This window comes from Tachysurus vachellii, chromosome 19 (assembly GCF_030014155.1).
Source record: "Tachysurus vachellii isolate PV-2020 chromosome 19, HZAU_Pvac_v1, whole genome shotgun sequence".
Taxonomy (NCBI): domain Eukaryota; kingdom Metazoa; phylum Chordata; class Actinopteri; order Siluriformes; family Bagridae; genus Tachysurus; species Tachysurus vachellii.
The window spans coordinates 16,855,247-16,877,966 of NC_083478.1; the positions used below are offsets into that span (position 1 = coordinate 16,855,247).

At 43.0% G+C, this 22,720-nt stretch overlaps 1 protein-coding gene across 3 annotated transcripts in view; it reads right to left on the reverse strand.

Moving 5' to 3' along the window:
• Positions 1-22,720, reverse strand: part of lrp1ab (low density lipoprotein receptor-related protein 1Ab) — a 117,839-nt gene that overhangs the window by 14,026 nt on the left and 81,093 nt on the right. For all 3 annotated transcript variants that reach the window (XM_060895021.1, XM_060895020.1, XM_060895023.1), the window contains 38 exons: positions 22,657-22,720; positions 21,029-21,178; positions 20,790-20,933; positions 19,325-19,450; positions 18,871-19,002; positions 18,643-18,777; positions 18,038-18,167; positions 17,707-17,833; positions 17,187-17,338; positions 16,971-17,095; positions 16,438-16,812; positions 12,614-12,803; positions 12,210-12,414; positions 11,898-12,087; positions 11,687-11,812; positions 11,432-11,560; positions 11,066-11,185; positions 10,810-10,923; positions 10,477-10,626; positions 10,256-10,378; positions 10,061-10,177; positions 9,312-9,437; positions 9,090-9,212; positions 8,727-8,867; positions 7,414-7,601; positions 7,009-7,192; positions 6,795-6,880; positions 6,516-6,635; positions 6,240-6,427; positions 5,850-6,055; positions 5,327-5,515; positions 4,326-4,474; positions 4,043-4,136; positions 2,596-2,712; positions 2,035-2,154; positions 1,749-1,871; positions 935-1,060; positions 731-847 (listed from right to left, as the gene is read on the reverse strand). The exon at positions 22,657-22,720 is cut by the window's right edge and continues 31 nt beyond it. In XM_060895021.1, coding sequence (XP_060751004.1) covers positions 731-847; positions 935-1,060; positions 1,749-1,871; positions 2,035-2,154; positions 2,596-2,712; positions 4,043-4,136; positions 4,326-4,474; positions 5,327-5,515; positions 5,850-6,055; positions 6,240-6,427; positions 6,516-6,635; positions 6,795-6,880; positions 7,009-7,192; positions 7,414-7,601; positions 8,727-8,867; positions 9,090-9,212; positions 9,312-9,437; positions 10,061-10,177; positions 10,256-10,378; positions 10,477-10,626; positions 10,810-10,923; positions 11,066-11,185; positions 11,432-11,560; positions 11,687-11,812; positions 11,898-12,087; positions 12,210-12,414; positions 12,614-12,803; positions 16,438-16,812; positions 16,971-17,095; positions 17,187-17,338; positions 17,707-17,833; positions 18,038-18,167; positions 18,643-18,777; positions 18,871-19,002; positions 19,325-19,450; positions 20,790-20,933; positions 21,029-21,178; positions 22,657-22,720 — 5,521 coding nt within the window. The remainder of the gene's footprint in view (positions 1-730; positions 848-934; positions 1,061-1,748; positions 1,872-2,034; positions 2,155-2,595; positions 2,713-4,042; positions 4,137-4,325; positions 4,475-5,326; positions 5,516-5,849; positions 6,056-6,239; positions 6,428-6,515; positions 6,636-6,794; positions 6,881-7,008; positions 7,193-7,413; positions 7,602-8,726; positions 8,868-9,089; positions 9,213-9,311; positions 9,438-10,060; positions 10,178-10,255; positions 10,379-10,476; positions 10,627-10,809; positions 10,924-11,065; positions 11,186-11,431; positions 11,561-11,686; positions 11,813-11,897; positions 12,088-12,209; positions 12,415-12,613; positions 12,804-16,437; positions 16,813-16,970; positions 17,096-17,186; positions 17,339-17,706; positions 17,834-18,037; positions 18,168-18,642; positions 18,778-18,870; positions 19,003-19,324; positions 19,451-20,789; positions 20,934-21,028; positions 21,179-22,656) is intronic.

Sequence of the window (22,720 nt, forward strand, 5' to 3'; positions counted from 1 at the left end):
GAGCAACAGAAGGGAACGTTGAACGTCAAAGCGGTTCAGAATAGGGGTTTAACACAGGATTGGGGTGGGGGTGGGGGAGAGTGGATAGGTAGAAGAAAGAAGGGCTGTAATAAAAGTTCATGCCAATTCTTTTATGAGAAAGCGCAAATAAATTAAAAGGGAATTTAAAGCCATAACAAGTGACTACTGTTTAATATATTTCACGCTAAAGAAACAGAATCAGTCACTGAACAGCAACACAATGCCATAAGATGGCACACGGATCATCTCTTTTTGAAAGGGTAAACTAATACTGGACTAGAGGGACGGGTGCTGAAATTTGTAGTTTCTGTCATTAGACATTGAATGCAAAGGAAAAACAGATGTGCAAAGGGACAAGAGTGGTGTTTAGATGGAGAGAGGGAATGGAGGAGCAGTGACCTACCTCTGAGTCAAGCCACCAAGTCAGTGTGAAATGAAGAACAAACATAAGGTGAAGTGAATGGCATTCATGAGCAATGAGGGCAATGTCATGAAACAGTGCAAACCGAGTGGATATGGCAAGCACACGCATGCATACACGCACGCGCACACTTTAATTCAACAGTTCTATACATTATACTTGCATCTATATAACACACCTCCAATCTGTAGCACTCTAACAGTGACCCCATTACAAAGCCACCAAGTTCAGCCCTCACATCAGGGTTGTTAGAGATCATTTCCCACAATTCCATTCCAGACCACCTACCACACTTCTCCTCGTCGGAGTTGTCACCGCAGTCATTGTCGTAGTCGCACTGCCAGCGGCCCGGGACGCAGCGGTTGTTTTTACAGCGGAACTGATACGGCTCGCACGTTCTCTCATCTGCCGCACAGAGACACAAAAAAACTCAACACAGGGTTTACAGAAGCTAGCATGTCTAAAAGCAGGGCAGAGAGAGACGCTGTGTACCGCACTCCTCCTTGGGTTCATCCGAGCCGTCGCCACAGTCGTCCTCGCCGTCACACTTCCAGCGTGCAGGAATGCAGCGACCCGAGTCCTTACAGCGGAACTCGTCCACACCACACGTCATCTGAGCTGCAGAAGGAGACACGAGGAGAAGGTCGGTCATGCAAAGGTCATTAAAAACATAACAATGATCAGGTAGACTAAACAATATGATAACTGCACAAAACATTGGCAATATTGATAAACATTGATACTCAAGGAGGTCAAGACTTACTTTCCTCACTCTTGTAACTAAATATCTTTTCTATTATACTCAAGCATTATACAAAGCTTCTACACAAGATAACTAAACCAATCATCCTTTCGACTAGCTTTTGCTCCAGGTTGAGTGTCAGAATACATAAAGTACTCCTTTCTACAGTAAAATCTCATTCACAGACACAGAGTACGGAGGACACAGCAATCTAAACCTAATAATAACTGAATTGTTATAGAACAGGAATCGTTTTTTTTACGGTTTTTGAAATCTGAAAAAACGTTTAAAAAATATCAACAAATATATCTGATATGTAGGTTTAGAATTTTTTTCAACTAGCTTATAAGCTACTTATATAAGTTAACAGATACAAAGTGATCAACTAAGTGAAAGGATGAAGTTCATACCAAAGTGTGCTTCATAACAGATGAACTTCAAACCTTTCCGTTTTTTTTTTTTTTTTTGAAATAATAATTGATTTTCTCCATTTGTTACAACCCTCGTCTACATCGGAGTATCGAAGCACTACATAAAGGTTCGTCAGTGAAGTAAGAGTCTTACTGCAGTTGGCTGGTTCGTCAGAGCCGTCCACGCAGTCGTTGTCACGGTCACACATCCAGACGCGGGGAATACAGCGCTTCGTAATGACACACTGGAACTGGTTGGGTGCACACGTCACTTCGGCTACGACATCAACACGCAGTGACGGTTAATATACAAACCACTCCAATGCATTAGCAAGAGACATGTTATGTATTATGATGAAAGAGAACGTCGGTATGACATGATTATAGAGCTGACAAGACAAGCTGATGACAGGCTAGCTATGGCGGAGAAAAAGACTCACGACAATCTTTCTCATCTTCTCCTTGGCCGCAGTTGTTCTGGCCGTTACAGCGGAATATCCCAGGAATGCAGCGGCTCGGGTGCGAGCACTTGAACTGGCTGGGAAGGCACACGTGGATGTCTACGGCACACACAACACGAGCGTGTTACACACATCTGCTTGCTCATTAACAGAGAACTGGACTGTGTACTGAACAATTTCATTCTGCCTTCATTGCAAAGTCAAATATTTTAGCATTTTCTGTCAGTGTGATATATTTAAAAAATATATATAAAATCCTAAGTGGGGAGTGAGATGAGAAATACAACAATACCGAAAAAGAAACAAAAAAAATGGTCTTTTAATTTGTGCAACACCTTCCAAAAAGCATAACGTACGAAAGTATCGCCATAAAGAAAGGGCAAATATTAGGATCCAGATAAATACATAAATATTTATGTAGCCAAGAAACAATATGCATTTTTTTTTTGCCAAACGAGCTAACTGCAACTTCAAATATTAGCATTAGCAAGATGAAAACTTATGCAGCGTGATATAAATGTGTGTGTGTAGACACAGTACCGCAGTTGGCCTCATCAGAGTTGTCCTGGCAATCATTGTCTCCATCACAGATGTAGGCAGGGTTGGTGCAGATGCCAGTGCCACACTGGAACTGTCCAGGCCGACATTTAAACTCGGCTAAAAATAGAACACATAAAAGTTATTATTCTCTCTCTCTCTCTCTCTCTTATTCATCATCTATTCAATATGACTCGTTCTCTCTGTATCCATCTCATTATGTATTCCGTTTCAGTGTTTATGGCTCACTTCCACCTGTCTCTCTGCCCATCTGTAAGTCTCTTTCTCTCGCTCTCGTCTGTCTATCTGTCTCTCTGCCAACTGCCAGTCTCTCATACACGCTCTCTTTCTCTGTCCACCTGTCTCTCTGCCCATCTGCCAGACTGTTCTCTCTCTCTCGTCTGTCTGTGTGTCTCTGCCATCTGCCTCTCTCTATCTCTCTCTCTCCCTGTCAGTCTCTCACACACACTCCCCTTCTCTGTCCATCTGTCTCTCTGCCCATCTTTCTTTCTTGTCAGTCTGTCTCTCTCCATCTCACTCTCTCTGGCCATGATTCTTTTCCGCCTCTGACAGGGTACCTGTTTGTCTCTCTACCTTACCGGTCATTCAATCTATCTATATGTGTATCTGTATCTACATGTCCATTTGTCCCTCTTCTGCCCCATTCTTTCACTCTGTATCTTTCGAATCCAGAAAGTTTGCCTGTCTCCTGGGTGTCTGTCTCCACGGTGAGACTGTGATCACTCAGTCTGTACTTGTCCCTGCTTTATGTCTCTAACAGTAAAGATACAGACAGTTCCAGCTCTCTGTTCATGGTCTGATAGCAGTGTTATCTAGACTGGGTTTGGGTCTGACTGTCCCAGAGCTGCACAGACGCTCTTCTCATCTGTTCAGTATGGTGCTTGACTCTGATTAGCCTTTAGTGCTGTGTTAGTAAGTCTCAGGATCTGCTCAGTGTTTTCAGTAGTCATTTACAGATGTTTCCAGAAGGTTTGCACAAGGACAAAAATCACAAAGAGCTCTTTATGCATTGACTCCCAGACCACTGATTTTCACTCCTAGGTAATCACAGTGTAATGAGAGCTCTAGGACATTTCATAGAGTGAACAGGTGTCTGTCTGCTGAGAGTCTGCCTTTTTTTTTAAAAAAAAAAAACCCATTTTAACTCTGGCCATCTTTCTCTCTGTCTGTTTATCCATCTGTCTCTGACCTTCTGTCACTTCATCTCTCTCAACCTGTCTTTCATTCCTGGTCTCGCTCTTATCGTTTTTATCTGACCATTACTCTCTTCTCCGTCTCTTCGCCACTCAGTCTATCACTCTCTAGGTGTTCGTCTGTTGGTCTGTCTGCCTTATCATTTGCCTGACCGTCTCCCTCTCTCTTCGTTTATCTGTCTGCCTCTCTGTTTGTCTCTCTCTCATGGCACAGACATCCGAAAGGCTTTACTCACGGCATTCAGCGGGTTCATCTGAGCGATCTCCACAGTCATCTTCAGTATCACACTTCCACCAGAAGGGGATGCACTTATCATTCTTACACACAAACTATGAGACACACACACACACACACACACTTATTGTTTACTCAACTTTGTGCTGATGTATTCTGTCAGTGATAAAATCTTATTTTGCTGAACAATGTTGTCTGATAAACTTTAATAAACAATCTTCGGCACGACTTACAACCAGCACAAGCAACATATTTCATGTTTCTTTTTTCAGTAGCACACACACCTGGCTCGCGGTGCAGTTGGACAGGCACTGTTTTCCATCTGCTGCCAGGTAAAAGTTAGTGGGGCAGGCACACTTGTAACCTCCTCCAGGAGACAACAAACACAAGTTACTGCATCCTCCGTTATCCACCTGACACGGGTGATTCTCCACTGCAGACAGAAGAAAAGCCGCTTCTCGTTACTCTCTCATCGGCATTCACTGTTGAGGTGTACACTGGCCGGCAATTCATTTAACTCGATACAAAGATACCTAAAAACTGAATCCTGAAATGAAGAACCAGGTCAGTGAACTTCACCTTATTTAAACAAGAAAGAGTTTGAGATTCATCTGATCAGACATTTCACAGATCAGCGGCACCAATGGCACCTGTCCAGATGGCACCTGTCCTTTCAGTCAGTGCTAGCATTAACCTACATTAGCTTGTCTGTGGGATCGGAACAGATGGGATTACTGCCTTCAATCCCATTGTCACTGGTTCACCGGTTGTCCTTCCTTGGAGCAAGTTTCCGAAGTACTGACTTACTAATTACTGCACAATGGGAACACTGGACAAGACCTGCAGTTATGGAGATGTTTTTTTCCCGGTGGACAAGCCATCACAATTAGCTCCAAATCTTTCCCATTTTTATGCTTCCAACAGTTCGAGAACTGACTGTTCACTTGATGCCTAATAAATCCCTCCCTCCTTAAACAGGTGCCAATGTAACGAGATATTAAATGTTATTATTCATTCACTTCACATTTCAGTGGTTTTAATGCTATAGCTGATTGCTGTACATCAATTCAGAGGTGTTTTGGTTTTAATCTTGATGCAGAGAATAAGAAAATGAATAAAACAACTTGTGGGCTTCACAGCATGAAGTCGAAAGCGTACATGTTATAAAAATTGTAGTACTTGAAAAGCAAAATGAATTATAAGGAGTCAATTCTGGGCATCCAGAATTATGAGGAAGGGGTGTGTGTGTGTGTGTGTGTGTGTGTGTGTGTGTGTCTCCCCTCACCCGGAGGCTGTCTGTACGGATGGTAGATGTGGATATCCATTGGCCTGTGCAGAGTGCTGATCAACATGGTCTTGTTGGTACCCAGTGATTTGTGAGCTCTGTTGATGGACTTGGTCTCCCAGTCGGTCCAGTAGATGTAATCCTCGAACAGAGTCATGGCAAAGATGTGTGGGATGTCGTGATTCAGCACTGCAACGGAAGGCAACATGTACGCAAGACATAAGCTGAGCAACGCAACCTTACATTCTTTTTTACTCTACAATGAACGAGTTGGTGATGTGGGTTTTGACACGTTTTATCATACAACTGACTTTGATTTAATCTGATTTTTTTTTTTAATTTTTAAACAATCCCTTCTCCAAGTGTGTGTGTGTGTACGTGTGTGTGCACATCACAGAGAAACTGATAGAAAGCGAGTAGAAACAACAAAGAATAGAGATGGACAGATAGTCTGAGCTATATCTCTCTATCTACACAGAGAGAAAATGAGAGAGAACAAGAAATAAAGAGACTCATGTGGTACCAATGTGCCTGTTGGAGCCATCAAGGCTAGCAAAGGCGATGTAGTCCTCGCGAGCATCGGCCCAGTAGATGCGGTCATTGATGAAGTCCAGTGTGAGGCCGTTGGGCCATGTGATCTTGTCCTTGATGATGATGCCGCGGTCAGTGCCGTCCATTCCAATACGGCCGATGTGAGGCACGTCTCCCCAGTCTGACCAGTACAGATATCTGTGTGCAAAAACACATACTCAAACACTGACATAATGCTGACATGTATATTAGCAGCTAAACCATTACTGGGAATAAAAATGAATTTACCACATGAAGGTTTTAAACGTTATGACCGTGGCTCCTCAGCCCTTACCAGATCCTTTAACTTATCTTTGGGTACATGTGAGTTTTGCACACTCACCCGTTGCGTACGTCCACAGCCACGGCCCGTGGCTCCCTCAGACCGCTGTTGACCAGCATGCTCCTGTAAGCCCCGTTCAGCTTGGAGACCTCGATGGTGTCTCGGCCCTTATCGCACCAGTACAAGTTGCCCCCGACCCAGTCCACCGCCAGACCGTCGGGGTTGCTCAGGGACGTCCGGTGCAGCACCTGCAACATTGACCATGCAGAATTGTACAATCATCACACATGAAAGACCTCTGTAGGTATCGCTGGATGTCAGAAACCTCAAATGTACCTCAACGTTACTGCCGTTCATGTGCATGCGGCGGATCATGCTGCCCTGCGTGGTCACATCTGTCCAGTAGATCATCTGCTCTGCATAGTGATAGTCCAGGGCCACAGCATTGTTCAAACCCTGTTACACACAATTAAAAAAAAATTAAATACACTCTCAGAACAGTCTCTTTATTTAAGCAAAGACACTAAAGAAACCCAAAGATGTAGATTTAACACTAAAGGTAGGACTTTTACTGCCATTTCACATATTTTACACACTTTATATTTACACGCTTACCTGTTTGATGAGGGTGTAATTGCTGCCATCTAGGTTGAGCTTTCTCAAGTAGTAGCGATTGGCAAAAAGCAGAAAAGCTTCCTCTTCTACAGAGAGAAACATCCAGCCGAGCCAATTAGTGCATATAAAACAACAAATTTTCAACAAGTGAGAGTGAGTGAGAGAGTGAGTGAGTGAGAGAGAGAGAGAGCAAGAGAGAGTGTTCTGTTCATACCAGAAGAGGACTTGCAGCGCGTTGAGTCGTTAGCATGCACTGCATAACCTTCCACGCAGAAGCAGTGGAAGCTACCGTGGCTGTTGACACAACGCTGTGAACAAGGGTACGTGGTGGTGCACTCGTCCACATCCATACACGTCTTGCCATCATTTTTCAGACGGAATCCGGGCTCACAACGGCACTGAGAAACAAAAAAGAAAAAGGTTATGAAACCACTACACATCACCACCGTCAGAAACATCACCATGAACATTACATACATCACTGCTACTGATCTCTAAATCTAAATCTCTTGCTAGTTTCTGTTGTAAAATCGGACAGAAACATGCCTAAGGTGTGAACAGTAACCTAACCGACACAAAACAGCATGTGTACACAGCAAGCACATGCTCAAACACACACCTTGTATCCAATCTTCAGGTCCTCACAAAGCTGTGTGCAGCCACTGAGCTGCTTGTTGAGACACTCGTTGACGAAGCAGTTGTGTTCGTCTGAGCCGTCGCCGCAGTCGTCTTTCCAATCGCACAGTGCATCCTCACTCACACACTTCCCGTTGTTGCACAGATGTGCTGAGTCATTACAGCGTTTCTCTGTGAACGTACACACACAAACACGCACAAAGACAATCGGAATTACAATTTAACTCAAAAGTCTAATCTATGATGATAACAGTCAATTAATCAAAATTTGTCCAGTTTTTAACATTTACTGTCAGAGTCCAAGCCAAAACAATCCAAAATTTGTATCTTGTATCTATAAAGCTGCAACAAATTTTATAAGGTTAGTCGGGGCTTTTCTCTCGTTCTTTTCAGGACTGGACAGCGCCATACTTCTCTCAACCTGCATCAGAAAATCATTTAAAATCTAACAGCTTTAGGTTCAGAATACTACTATTTTGAGTCTCCTCTGTGACTCGAGTCATTTGGTACCGTTCTGATAAATGATTCGATCTGATTCGAAGTGTCAAAAGTGATACCGAGGTGAATCAGCATTACAGCATTAAAAGCATTGGCTCATTCTCTTGATGTGAAAATTATACACCACTCAAACAACCCTACAGGTTAACGTCAGACTTAGTCATGTTTTAGTTATTAGCTTTTCTGTGAATTCATACAAAGTTAAAAAATGAAATAAAAATTGAAATAAAAAAAATGCCCAAATACTATTTTCTATTATTGGAATCAGCATTCAAAGAAGTATGTAAAATTTAAAATCCCTTTTTAAGTACGCCGTTACTTCACCACTGCTACCTCCTCATTCCTCACTACCTAAAGAAGCGATTAAAACTGAACTGCAGAGACGCCACGTCCCATGTGTTCGTCGAAGCGGTAAATCTCTCCAGGCAGGAGGCGACGTCAATGAGGTGGCAAACAGGCCACCATCAACCCCTTCATCAAGCTTATACACCGCATTGCACAGCTGGATTCCAGCCAGGGAGTTTATGACCAAGAGCTTTTTATGGCTTCACATATAACTCTGTGCTTTCCATTTTCACACAGATATGACAGCAGATCCAATAAGGACAAAAACAATTCTGTAACTTAAGCTGTTACAGAAACAATAACATTAGAATTGGTGAATTAATAAAAACTAGTGATATGTGAGAACAAGGACTTAATTAAGAACTTTGGACAAATCTGAACCAAGAATCCGACAGTATTTTGGAATAAACTTTAGGTACAAGTTAAAGACATCTTCATGTTTGTTGTTGATACCCGGCTCTGTGCAGTGGAGGTTCTTGGGGGCTTCGTCCGAGTGGTCATGGCAATCAGACTCGCCATCACACTCCCAGCTCTTCTGCTTCAGGCACTGGCCATTATCACAGCGGAAATCATTGGGACCGCACGTGGGGTACTCTGTTACAAAAATGACATCACACAACAGCTCATTACAACTTTTTAAGCTTAACTTTAACACTCAGTAAACACTCAGCAGCACCCAATACAATGTATGTATCCCGATGTAAGGTTTTTATTTTTAAACTCATGTCTCAAGGTCTCATTGAATCAAAGCACGTGTTCTGCATGCAGATCTGAACTGGGATGAGGGGTGATGAGGATGCACACGGACACGCTCACCACATTCGGGAGACTCGTCCGAGCCGTCGCGACAGTCCGTGTCGTGATCGCACACAAAATGCTTGGGGATGCACTGCTTATTCTGGCACTGAAACTCTGTGGCGTCACAGGTCTTGTTGTTCGCTGCAACAAGAAATAATGAAAAGTAAGAACAGGGGAAAATAAATGAATAAATAAAGAAGGTCAATGACGAAAAAAAGGACTTGTGAGTGGGACACTTACTGCAGCCAGCCTGCACACCCTCATCAGCACCATCTGGACAGTCTTTGTCCCCGTCACACTTCCAGCGCTGGGGCACGCAGTGAGAGCCGGGGCAGTGGAAGGCTTCGGGACTGCACGTCTTCGAACCTGGAATGACATTGTGTAAAGTGTGAAGCAGAAAAAACATCCAGGTGCTTGGACGAGCGCACAAAAGTTTTGAAGATCAGAAAGTAAGTCATACTGGACGCTCTATAATCAAGTAGTTTTTCACTCCGGTATAAGAAAGGCAACTGGTACTTTTTATGCGGTTAGTGTTAGACACACTTGTTGTGAATTTTCTACAACGGTCCATTTCTCACTTAGCCCTCGTTTTTATTTAATAAGAAAGAAAATTCAGATTGTCTTCTTACTGAAATCAAAGCTAAATATCGTTTGTCTCAAAAGGAATACAAAGAATCGTCACTGGAGACTCCTCCTAAAAGCCATTAGACTTAGATATGTATATAAGTCTTATATATATATATAGTAATATGTAGATACAGATTATGTGCTATATGAATCAATGCAAAATTAGCTGTTACTAAGGAGATCGAGTGCATTTATATTTGTTCAATAAGTATCATACAAAAATGTATCAATATCATTTTTGTTGGATATTTTTCTTTCTCTCTATTTTGTTAAGATGAACACCACCCAGTTGGAAACAATCCCACCATCCCAACTCCCAGACCCCACCACCCACAAGCATGCCGACAGCCGTTATGACTCACTGCATCGGCTGCCCTCGTCTGTGCCGTCTCCACAGTCGTCGGTGCCGTCGCACACCCAGGAGCTGGAGATACAGCGGTGATTCCCGCACTCAAACTGTGTCGGCGAGCAAAACTTATCTATACAGAAAAAAAACGACAGCACGTGAGACTGAAGCAGAAACTCGATCGTGGGCTGATTCCAGACTCGTCACTAACCGCAGTGGGTCTCGTCGGTTCCATTTTCACAGTCGTTCTCTTTGTCGCAAGTCCAGCTCATGGGAATACAGCGACCGCTGGGACAGGCGAAGAAGTTCACAGGACATTTCAGCTTCCTCTTCTCTGTAATGGACACAGTGAATCCAGAAATGTCTAAACGTCTGTTCAGGGATATAAAGTGTGTTTTAGACCCACAGAGCATTTAGGTATGCATGCCTGACCTGGGCAGTTCCTCTCATCAGAAAAGTCTCCACAGTCGTTAGAGCCGTCACACTGCCAGGAAGGCGCGTAGCAGAGTGTGGTGTATTCACATTTCTGAAAGGTCGTACCTTTAACTCCTAACAAGTAGAAGCTGTGGCAATCTGTTGGACCTGAGGGAGTGCGTGAAATATTCATGAATAAATACTTTTCTTCCTGCACTATTTGCTGATCATCTGAAGCAATTTAGTCCATTCTCAGCAATAGTATAGTACAGAATTGTGCTCTAGTTGTCTAGAATTGTGCTCTAGCATACTTCGGTTATGCTATTAGAACAAGCGTAAAGAAATACTTACTACAATTCATTTCATCACTGGCATCCTCACAGTCTACCACCTGGTTACAGCGGGACGAGTTGGTGATGCAGGAACCGTCCTTACACTGGAACTCAGACGCATTGCACAGGGTCACTGGGTAAGTACAGAAACATACAGACATCATACAGTAGCAGACCTGGAGGAATAATCAGCCCTTTGTTTATTTCAATAGAGACAGAGAGAAGAGTAGAACATACTAATAATCTACTCTTACAAACATTCCCTCTGTACTTACTGTTGCAAGGCCGCTCGTCTGAACGGTCTCCGCAGTCATCTGTGCCGTCACACCAGGAACTGTGCTTGATGCAGCGTCCGTTGAGGCAGCGCCTGTAACCCTTCTTACAGCCACGATTAGCTGCAGCAAACGCATCAACACCAGCAATACATCAACAACCGCACACAAACATTGGTTGAAAAAAAGCAAAAGCAAAAACATTATGATCAAGCAAGTGTCAGTTACACAGCGTGTTAAAGATGTATGAGGACACTGAAAGTGCAAACAAGTCTCAGAGAGAGAGAGAGAGAGAGAGAGAGAGAGAGAGAGAGAGAGAGAGAGAGAGAGAGAGAGAGAGAGAGAGAGAGAGAGAGACACTGCACGTACAGCAGTAAGACGGCTTCTCGTCGGATTTGTCTTTGCAGTGAGCGCGACCGTCGCATGTCAGGCTGTAGTTGATGCAGTCACCGTTTCCGCACTCAAACTCATCCACACTGTGGCATGTGGTGTTCTCAGCTGGGAAAGAAAGCACATGTAGAGATTTGAACTGAAACTACAGGGTCAAGTTCTTCTTGGCCGCTTTTTAAAGTGCAGTGAAATAAAAAAAACGAATGATTATTTGCACAAGTGAGTGGGTCTCACCGACGCACACGTTGCCCTCCACCAATTTGCGGTCTCCACGGCAGCTGCAGTTGACCCGACCCTCGGAGGTGAGCAGACATAGATCCTCGCAGCCGCCGTTATTGGTGTGACATGGAGAGAACTCACCTGGGCACCACACAGAGCATAGATCAGCTTTAAGCCCAGAGATTGTATGCTATTAATATATGAACTGGTGTTTGATGAAACGCACAGCTATTGGTGTCCTTGGCCACGGCGATGATGCCCATGGGCTGCTGGGGAATGTCAGCACGCAGCACTTTCATGTCTCTGCCGAATTTATCCGCTCTAAGCACGGCTCTGCGCACCCAGTCTGTCCAGAAGATGTACTCGCCATACACAGCCAGGCCAAATGGGTGCACAGGCTCGTTCTTCAAGACCACCTACACACACACAGTGGTGTAAATGTACTTACACAAATGTGAAAGTCTTTGAAAGTCTGTGAAAGCCCCCCCTTCTTATTTCTAAAGGATAGTCACACACGCAGACACACAGGAGCACTCACAAAGCGGTTTGTGCCGTCGTACTCGCAGCGTTCGATCTTATCCAGCGTGGCATCAGAGAAATAAAGCTTCTCAGCACGATGGTCTATAGCGAGGCCGTTGGGCGTGCGGATGCTGTTACCCACAATCACCAGCACGTTAGCCCCCGCCAGAGAAGAGCGCATGATGCTGGGAGCCAGCTCATTCCAATTCGTCCAGAACATCAAACTGAAAGCAGAGAATGCTGACGTGCTTACACACGGATTTGTTAAAGGATAAAGCTGAATGTAAACATAGCTAATATAACATATGAACAACAAAAAAAAAAAATAGATCGCATTTAGGCCATATCATCCGAATATAGAACTGAAAGCTTTAAAGACCAGGTCCAAGTTGGCATGGATCTAGACTGGTGCAGATTCCTCACCCTTGGCATTCGTCTAAAGCAAAGGCTCTGGGGTGGTCATCTCCGGACATGGTGACCACTGTCTCCCTGTTGAAGGCGCCACTGCGTGTCTGGTCCACTGTGTGGCGTGTAATGGTGCTGGTGGTGTAGCTGGTCCAGTAGAGTGTGTCCCAGCCCCTGTGATACGCCAAGCCTTCCACTGAGCCCACATCTAAGAAGAAAATGACAAGACAGAGCTGATATAAAGCAGAGAACATGCAGTGAAAGCCCATGCAATAAAAGCAAACGACAGTAATAACTTTAGAATTAAATAACGTGTTGGCTAGAACCTCAACTTTATGTTCTGGTAAATCATCCACAACTACAATATTCATCTCTTGCTTTGTGTCAACGACTATTGCTTTTCCCAGGGAAAAAAAAAAAAAACAACAACATTTAATTTAGCACTATTTGCCACGCAGAGCCTTCAGCAGTCAGCATGCCTCTATTAGTATGTGTGCGCTGCTGCTGTTTGCATTGTGTACAGGCGTCATTTCATGGATGGTTTGCCTGTGCACACACACACCCTGTTGTCAAGTGATCCCTATATTCAAGCCGAGCTCTGCTACAGAATAAAATAACACTCAAAGACTTAAAAAGACAACATTTTTTGATTGTGTTGCCTTAATAAGAAATAGTCCCAACGAACTGCTGTCATTCTTTAAGGCGTAATGTTTCCACTGGTTAATAAATGAAGAATGAACTCCAGCCATATAGGTTTTATGGGTGAGGATTGTGCCTTATCTCAGCCCTTATCTGTTGACGTCACTTAGATAGAGGACCATGACTGTGATTGCCCAACCATAAAATGACAAGTAAAAACAGAAAGCTGAAAAGAAAAAAAAAAAAAAATGGAGATTGCACGAGGAAGCAAATAAAGTACATGACCCTAGCAAGGCAGGGCAAAAAAATCTCATGTAAAGTTACCAAAGATTGCTGATAAGTCATTTACTACAAAACTTCCAGGTTCCAAGCAGTCAGAATATATGGACAAAATCTGTCCATACAAATCACATCAGACAAAAGAGAGAGAGAGAGAGAGAGAGAGAGAGAGAGAGAGAGAGATGCTCTAACTTTCAAGCCAAAAGAGACTCTTCAAGATGGAAGAGACAGAAATACGCCAACATTCAAAACAAAGGAGTCAGAGATGCTCCAACTTTCATGACGAACGAGACCAAGACACTCCAACTTTGAAATCAAAGGTGAAAGAGATACAACGCCTTTCAAAACAAAGGAGACGAAGATAGTCCACCTTTAAGACAAGGGAGACAGGGACACTCGGTCTTTCGAGACAAAGCAGACAGAGATATTTCATCTTTCATGGAGGCTTCGATGATGAGCTCATTTCATTTATCAAACAGACAGAGGATCTGTTATTCTTATGAGAAGCACCACAAAATAAGACTATCATTTGATTTTTTTACTATGCTTTGGAATGCCAGGGCACAGATAAGAAATAATAGTCCTGAAGAGGCTTAATATTGACAACACAGATGAAGGTTGTGGTAAAGTAAAATCGATAGTTCTCACTACAGCCCAGCAGGAACCTGGCCCTGGAAAGCTGTGTTCTGCTTGGCTGACTGGGTTCGCAAAATCAATACCAGCCAACACGCAGCACTGGCTGTTTTCAGAGCCGTTTCTGGACATCAACGATCTACGACCCACTGATCTGTGACATCCACCAAATCACATTTAGCAGTTTTAAGAAGACTAGAAAAAGGCTGAATAGTGCATTTGGTGACTGGAAAAAAGTTTTGTTTGCAAATCCCAAACTTTTCTTTTCCCAAGCAAAAAACAAGGACTATAAAATAGCTCATAACTAAGACATGAGCCTTCGACGATCAAGCATGTGTCGGTGCCGAATGTGCCTTATCTCTCAGTTGCTAATAAATGTAGACTCATTACGCTTGTTGAAGCTCTAGTTATTGGTTCAGTGTGTGTGTGGGTGTGTGCAGGTGGGAGGAGTGGCAACCCCCAGGTACATCACGTCACTGCACAGTGCCTCACAGTCATCGTTATCAGACCTTCGAAACACATCATGGCTTGAGGAGAAAGGCACTGATTGGCAGCCATAGCTGGGTACCAAAGATGGGCTGGGATATGCAACAAGCACTAGTGCCCATACTAGACACAGTCATCATTGTGATTGGACTGCTGGGTCACTCGTTGGTAATCTTCATCTTAGTTAGGAGGAGGTGGAAGACAGCATCTCGCACTTTTCATGGAACGGATACGCTACTGCTGGTCTTGAGCACCTCAGACATTTTGTTACTGCTCTCTTTGCCTTTCCACACAGCTGCAATTGCTCTGGGCAACTGGCCTTTTGGATGCTTCCTATGCAAAGCTGTCAGCTTCCTAGGAGTGGCCGGTAACACTGTCAGTGCGTTCACCCTAGCTGCACTAGCAGTAACTCGCTATCTGACGGTGGTACACCCGACCTGTGCATACCGCTCCAAGATGAAGCGCTGGCTTCAAGTCACTGCGGTTCTACTTTGGGCGCCGGCGATGGCATTGGCTGCTCCACAATTTGCCTTCCGAAACTTGGAGAAATACGCTGTGACGCACTGTTTTGCATTCCTCAGTGACATTAGCCAAGTGGTCTACTGCACTGCCCTCTTCTTGTTCAGCTTTGTCCTGCCTCTATTAGTCATCATCCTGATGTACGCCAAACTCTACAGTTTCCTGCAGAGGACTAGCATGCAGAGGCAAGCTCTGCAGTTGCAACGCTACCAGAAGCAGGTGACCCAAACCACAGCCATGCTTGTTGTCGTTTTCACAGTCTGCTGGCTACCTGCCTATATAGTCATGTTCTGCAAAATTGGTAAAAGTGTCAACAGCACAAACAGGCTTAATTCTCTAGCACTGGTGGCACGGTTAATGGCCACATCATCATCCATGATCAACCCATTGCTGTATGCTTTTGTGTCACGGAAGTTCCGCCAGGAGCTGCTGGTCAAGGTGCGTTGTTGGGACAGTATGGTAGTGCGCTGGCTTGTGTGTTGTCGAGAGAGAAGCAGGGACAATGTACAGCCCTTTAACCCAGCAGAATTGGAAACCCCACCTGCATAACACTGGTGTTGAAACCTTGTTCTGCTATTTTTCAAAGAATCTTGTGGGTTTATGGAACCAGTGACAAGCAGGGGACTATAACTTGATGGAGACGACATGGAGACAACATCGCTTTCATTATCTTCATCCATCAATGATTCATGTGTTAATGTGTTCATTACCCTGATGACCTTGTTTTTTTTTTTTTCCCCCATTTATATTGAGACTCCAAACTAATATGGTATTTGTGTTTACTTACTGACATATAAATAGCTGCTTTGCTCTGTTTATAAATCTATGAAAACCTGATTGCTCACAAGCACCTTACATCAGTGTTTACAATCCGGTGAAAAATATGGCTCTGTGCATTTTGTATTGCATATTCTGTATTGACTGGCAACCGTAAGAAGATAAAATAATGTGGCGGGCTATAGCAAGCATGGCTTTTCCACATATAAATACATAATTTAAGTACACTTGAAAGCGAGACTTTAAATAAGAATCAGGTGAACACTTTGTTAGTCCGGTGTAACCTCGAAGCAGTAATTCCATCTTACCATCAGCCCACACACTTTTTAACCTTTTCTGCTTTGTTACCTTCTCTATTGCTCCATAGAGAGCCCTGAAGTGTTGCGTGTAAGTCGTTTGACTTAAACAGATCACAACTACTCTATGCTTGCGTGAAAAATCGCTCCTGAGATATTTTCAATGATCCTTATACCGGTCATTTCTAAGGTATGGCTAAAACACGTGCTTACTTTCAACAACGGTCTTGCGTGATGAGCCGTCGTCGCTGATCTGCTGGATGTTGCCGAAGTGGATATCGCTAAAGAAGATGCGGTTGGCTCCTTTGCCGCCTCCACCCCGGTGGTCAAAGGTGAGAGCGATGACATTTCTCATGTGATCCGGGTCTTCGAAAGGCTTGATGGGTGCGTTGAGGTTGGTTTCGTCTGATAGGTGTATGCTCTTCAGGATAGTCCGCTCAGAGTACAGCAGGTAGCCGTCATAGTCGCGACAGGAGCTTCCGTCTTCGGCTAGCATGCCATGGGCACAGGCGCAGGTGCGCGCTCCGTTGCCACGATATAGACATAGTTGCTCACAGCCACCATTTTTGTCCTTACAGATGTTGCTGCCTGTGAGGCAGAGCAAGTCATTACACAAAGAGGCCTTACACTTTAGAGCCATTTTAAGGCTTTAAATGGATATTTCATTTGGTTTAAAAAATGCAACCAGTTATTGCTTGTCTTGTATAATCTGAAAAACATTGTACACATTACTGCAGTGGTCCTACCTTTCTGTCTGGCTCGGTTGAAGACTTTAATATCCTTGAGCTGCACACCAATGCCTTTTCTTAGATACACCATATCGGTGGCATTGTTCTTATTCCCTCTCTTAATGGAACCATTGGCATGTGTTCTGGATTATGCAGAAGACAAGTTGGTCATTTGAGTGCTCATAACGTCTAATCCGATAATATTCGGACACACAGAGAACGACGACGACTCACCTGTCACTCCAGTAGATGTAGTTCTCAAACACAGAAACTGCAAACATATCCATGTTATGAACAGCCAAAACCAGCTCTCGGTTCCCGCCTGTCTCCAGATTAATACGCTCGATTTTGTCTGTACGAGCGTCACACCAGTAGAGCAGGCCTTCCTAGAAATTGCATGGACACACACCAAAATTAACTAGAGCAAAATTTCATTCATATTTCATTATTCATTAAAATTAGATTGATATTAATGCATTAAAAGTATTTTGTGACAAAAAGGATTTATGTACAAACGATTTAAAAAAATTGTTGTATAAACTTTTTTTTTTTAAAGCATAACCAGCATCCAAGCTGCAGCTATAAAAGAGAGGTCTCTTTATCAAATAATGAGAGTGATGGGATAAAAAAAAAAAAAAAAGAGAAAAGAAAGAAAAAGAAGGACTTTGTTATACGATATGTTGCTGGTTGTTTCAGTTGTGCTATAATGGTGCAGCAATAAAAATCAAGTTGATAAAGTTGTTCATGTACAAACCTCATAGTCAATGGAGATGCCATTTGGCCAGCTAATACTGACATTGACCAGGACTACTCTTTCTGTACCGTCTAACCGAGACCTCTCGATGCGTGGGTACTGACCCCACTCTGTCCAGAAGAGGTACCTGGGATACAAGAAAGGGTTTCACCTTCACAAGCAACAATGATAAGACAACATCCAACAGAGCACTTTTATTGCTAGGCAGTGTACCGACTCTAATCATTATTGCAGTGTAAACATTTCCACACTAATAATGCTCCATTGCCCAATACAAACACCGCTTTTGGATTGCAGAATTCTCTGCACACACTAACACACACACACACACCCATTCTCTGGATGGACGGCGATGGCGCGAGGTTTGTCCAGACCGTGGGAGATGACTACGTAGCGGAAGGAGCCATTGAGTCTGGCCACCTCGATCATGTCGAAGCCTTGGTCTGTCCAGTAGATGTTCCCTACACAATGTAATAACGCACCATCAAGCAAGGCAAACAATTACAGACCGCTCCATATGTCAAGTTTTAATGTTGCTACCATTTCAGCAAAGAGTATAAAGCACTGTCAAAAACAGCCCTGCAAACACTAAAGAAAAAATAACGTGTAATAATAAATAATGTGAAGTCTCGTATATCAGTTGGCTTTTGTGCTGCTTCTAACTGATGGGAGAAAAGAAAATTTGTTTGACATATTTCTGATAGAAAAAAATAAATAAAAAAAAAGCCAGATCAGATGTGATAACTTACTAGAACAATAATGTAGCCCAATGCCTATAACTCAGAGCGCCTACAATGGGATGTGAAGGATGTGTAAGTCTGAACTAGAACACTGAGTTTTTTATATATATATATATATATATATATATATATATATATATATATGCAGTGGGGGGAAAAAAACACACTATGAAAGTGTGTAAGACATTTTCCTAACCTGCAATCCAGTCAACAGCAATGCCCTCCACACGTCCAATGCCATTTGTAACCACGTCCTCTCTCCATGTCTGGTCTCTTTTGGCTCGGCTGATGGTGCTAAGACCCATGTCCACCCAGTAGATGGTGTCATTTGCTACACACACACACAACATTATACAAAGAAATAAACAAGCCTCTCAAGCAAAACGTTTTAGATTTTATCTGTAAATGAGACATTCACACTCACCGGCGTGAAAGTCGATGCCGACTGCCAGAGAGGTTCCCGACACTGGCACAAGGGCGTCAGATTTGTCAAGCGGGTCAAGAGGAATTCCACGAATGCCCTCGTGCACCGAGTAGAGCAAGAATGAGCCCATACCTACCCGCAAACACAGCGAGACAGGATTCAGGTCACTGGGGACATGTTTTGTGACTAAGCAACGTAAACAAGAAAGTAGTGACTTCCAAAACTGAAAAACGTTTCTTTTCCCATGTAGCTTAGTTAAAAATTCTAGAAGTTTAGTCTGACAAATGCTTTCTGAAAAGGAAAAAAAAAGCATTTAATGTTTCCACTCTGACTAACATGTCAGTAGTATCCGATTACATTAGGTGTAGGTCTACCGTGCTACAACAAGTAGCACGTAGACATATCTGACCAACGATGCATGTCTGTATGGTGTCAGACAGTGAGAGACGTGTACCTTCGCAGGACTGCTGGCCACTCTTCAGGTTGTAGCCTGCTGTGCACATGCAGGCTCTGCTGGTGGGTGAGGTGGGCAAGCAAAGCTGAGAACAGTCTCCGTTGCTCTTTGTGCACAAGTTTGTACCTTCAACACAAAATAAAAGTGGTTGTAAAAGTGAATACTGCCACATAGAGATATATCTGGAGCTAATGCGTGGGAGCGTGACACGTTGTGTATTCAGTCCAAATCCTATTTTTGCCAGAAAGGCATTGTTGGGTACCTGAAGAAACATCTTAACAATCTTCTTCAGTTCTATACTTGAACTGGATCCTGCTTGTAGATGATCATATAACAGTATTTACTAGCCAGCAGGAACCTTGCACATTCATGCAATTATCTAATCGGTCAATTGGGTGGCACTAGTGCAATGCATAAAATCATTCAGATGCAAGTCAAAAGATCCAGTTGGAGGAAATCTGGGTGAAAATCAGAGAACAATGGTCAGGCTGGTCCGAGCTGAGCTAAATTAATCACACCTCTTTGCAACCGTCGAACCTTGATGTGGACTGGCTATAACAGCAGACCAAATAAAGGAAAAGTCATGTGACCATTAAAGGCAGGGTCTCCGATTTTTGAGAAATGCTTCAGAAAACTGAGTCAGGCTGAGTAATAAACAAAAATCAAATCAAAACTCAAAAAAAGTGTAGCAAATGAGCAGAAAGGGGCGGGTCTTGTCAATATGGGCGGAGAGTGTTCAGTGCGCATGTGTGACAATAGCAGAAAGCGGTTTTAACATTGACATGGAGACATTGACATAAAACAAAGAAAGAAAGCAAAGAAAGGCTTACGATAAGGCAAGAAGTAGGACGTGTTAATATAGGATCAGCTTTCCAGCGCTGGAGAGAACTGAAGGAGCAGGAAGTTAGTCACATATTCACAGATTGGAGTTTCCTGAGTCAATAACTCCTGAGCTAAACACTGTTACTACACAAATAACACCTCTTTTCTATCGTAGTAATGTAGAGACGAAGCTACAACCTAATGTTGTGTAGTAACAGTGTTTAGCTCAGGAGTTATTGACTCGGGAAACTTTACTCAACTTTACTTAAGACGCAAAGGGGCTTTGTTCCATCTCGATAGGTTTTGCTTTGTTACACAGAACTAATATATGCCTTTGTCCTTTACATGATTATGCTTGTGTGTCATTTTTGCTTGTTTGTTTATCTGCAATCGTATTGTTCTTCCCTTTAGCTATGATAAAGACACATTTCTTTCCATTAGTTGCCTGGGTTACGTATGTAAGTGTGGGCGGGGCCATCAATACAGGGGTGGGACCCATTTGGGTTAGGGGTGTGTTTGTTTTGGTGATTTCAAATGTCGACATTGGCTTTCAAAAATCGAAGACCCCGCCTTTAATTAACAGCTACTCCAATTTCCCAGTTTTTTTGGCTCAGAAATTATAAAATGCAGAAAAGAGAATCACCTTCCTGTTGGACTGTCTCATTGTAGATCTTCATATGCATCACTGGAGACGTGCCATTCCTAAGTACCTTCCAGTTGCCTCCGTCCTTCTTGTCACAGGTGCCTACTTGGTCTGTGCCCTGGTCTGCCCACCACAGCTTGTCCCCTGGAAAAAGAGATAGCACACAGTTGGATCTTCTGGCACCATAAAGACACTAAAAAAATAAAGCTGCTGGTAAAAGAACTAAAGAAGTAACTCACCCATAATGGCGAGAGCAGTGGCTCTGGTGAGTTTGCCCTTTACACCCTCAATGATCTCCAGGCCTGTGCCATCCATATTGCAGCGATTTATGGTGCTGTTGCCTGTGCTGATCCAGTAGAGCTTCCCCTCATCAAAGTCAATAGACAGCCCTGTTAAACACCAGCGAAGAGCAGGAATTAGCTGCATCCACCTTGCCGTAAAATCCACAGTGGAAACACAATCAAAGGAATTATGCGGTAGAGAGAAGCCAAGATAAATAGTGGTGCGTTTAGATTGCAGCTCTGGAGAGTGCGATCATTGGGAAATAACTGGATGTCCTTTATTAGACCATGTTTTTCGTAGGTAATAATCACTGCATACCAGGAACACCCAACAAGACCTGACCCAGTCATCCAGCCATCACAATTTGGTATTATTTCAAAATCACTTAGATCATCACTCTTACCCATTTATCTAGCTTTCAACACATCAACTTCTGAGAACTGACTAGTAATATATCGCACCCCTTTACAGAAGCCATTATAATGAGAGAATCATTGCTATTTATGTTGCATTTCAGTGGTTTTAATGGTAAGTCTGATCAATGTACATTATTACACAATTAGAATGACACGCGTTATAGTAATCATTCCATATGCGGCGATCACCATACACACATGTGCTGCGAAACAAAAAACTTAAAGACGTTTGAATGATGGCACTAGCCGGGATTAGGGCTCGGCGATATGGCTGAAAACTGTATCACAATCTTAGTGTTTCATATCGGTCGATATCGATAATTATTGATATTTAAACATTTTTATTTTAAACTTAATCTTCCTCTGATCATAATCCCCTCAGTTATTAAGACAGAAATGTCAACAACCATGGAAAACTCAAATGTAAACATAAGTCACAATGACCACTTAACAATTATCTCTTAACATTTAAGGTGAAAAATAAAAGAAAATGTAAGAAATGCTTAATAAAGTGTAATAAAATAATTCAAAGGAAACAATTTGCAGACGACATTTTTCTGACTACGGTCAGACTTATAATATCCAAAAAACTGCCATACTGGCAAGCTGACTTTTCCTCTTTTATTTACAATTTCCTCGCTCGCTGCGGCTCATTTTCTGCTTATCAGTCGCCGGTTACTGAAGAGGAATCCAGCAGACCAGCACGAGACAACGATATGGCGCAACCAAACATGATACTGTTACATGATTGGCTGTTAGAGTGTCACTCCCCAAGTTGCTAGGTCACCAGAGAGTGAGTGCCTTTGTTAATGCAACCAAACTTGCTTCGCAACCTCTGTTTTCTTCCGGCGAAGAATAAAAAATATCGAACGTTTTATCGAACACATTTTTTATTGATATCGATCACGTGTCTATCGCGATACATATCGTTATCGTGTTATCGCCCAGCCCTAGCCGGGATATTCGAAAAAATGTAATAAACCCTTCAGATCAATCGGATTCAAGACTTCAACAGTGCTGTTGTATAAAACAATATATTAGTACACGTCACTTTTGTGCATAGTGTAATGTAGCATACAGTGTATTTTTTTCATTTATCTTTGCTACTTGGAATCCTGTGTGCAAAAGTGTAGAAACTAAACACTAATTTATTTTAATTGGTTACTCACCAACTGGACCTTTCTGATCGGTGAAGAGTAACGAGCGGTTGCTACCATCTGTGTTGGCCATGCT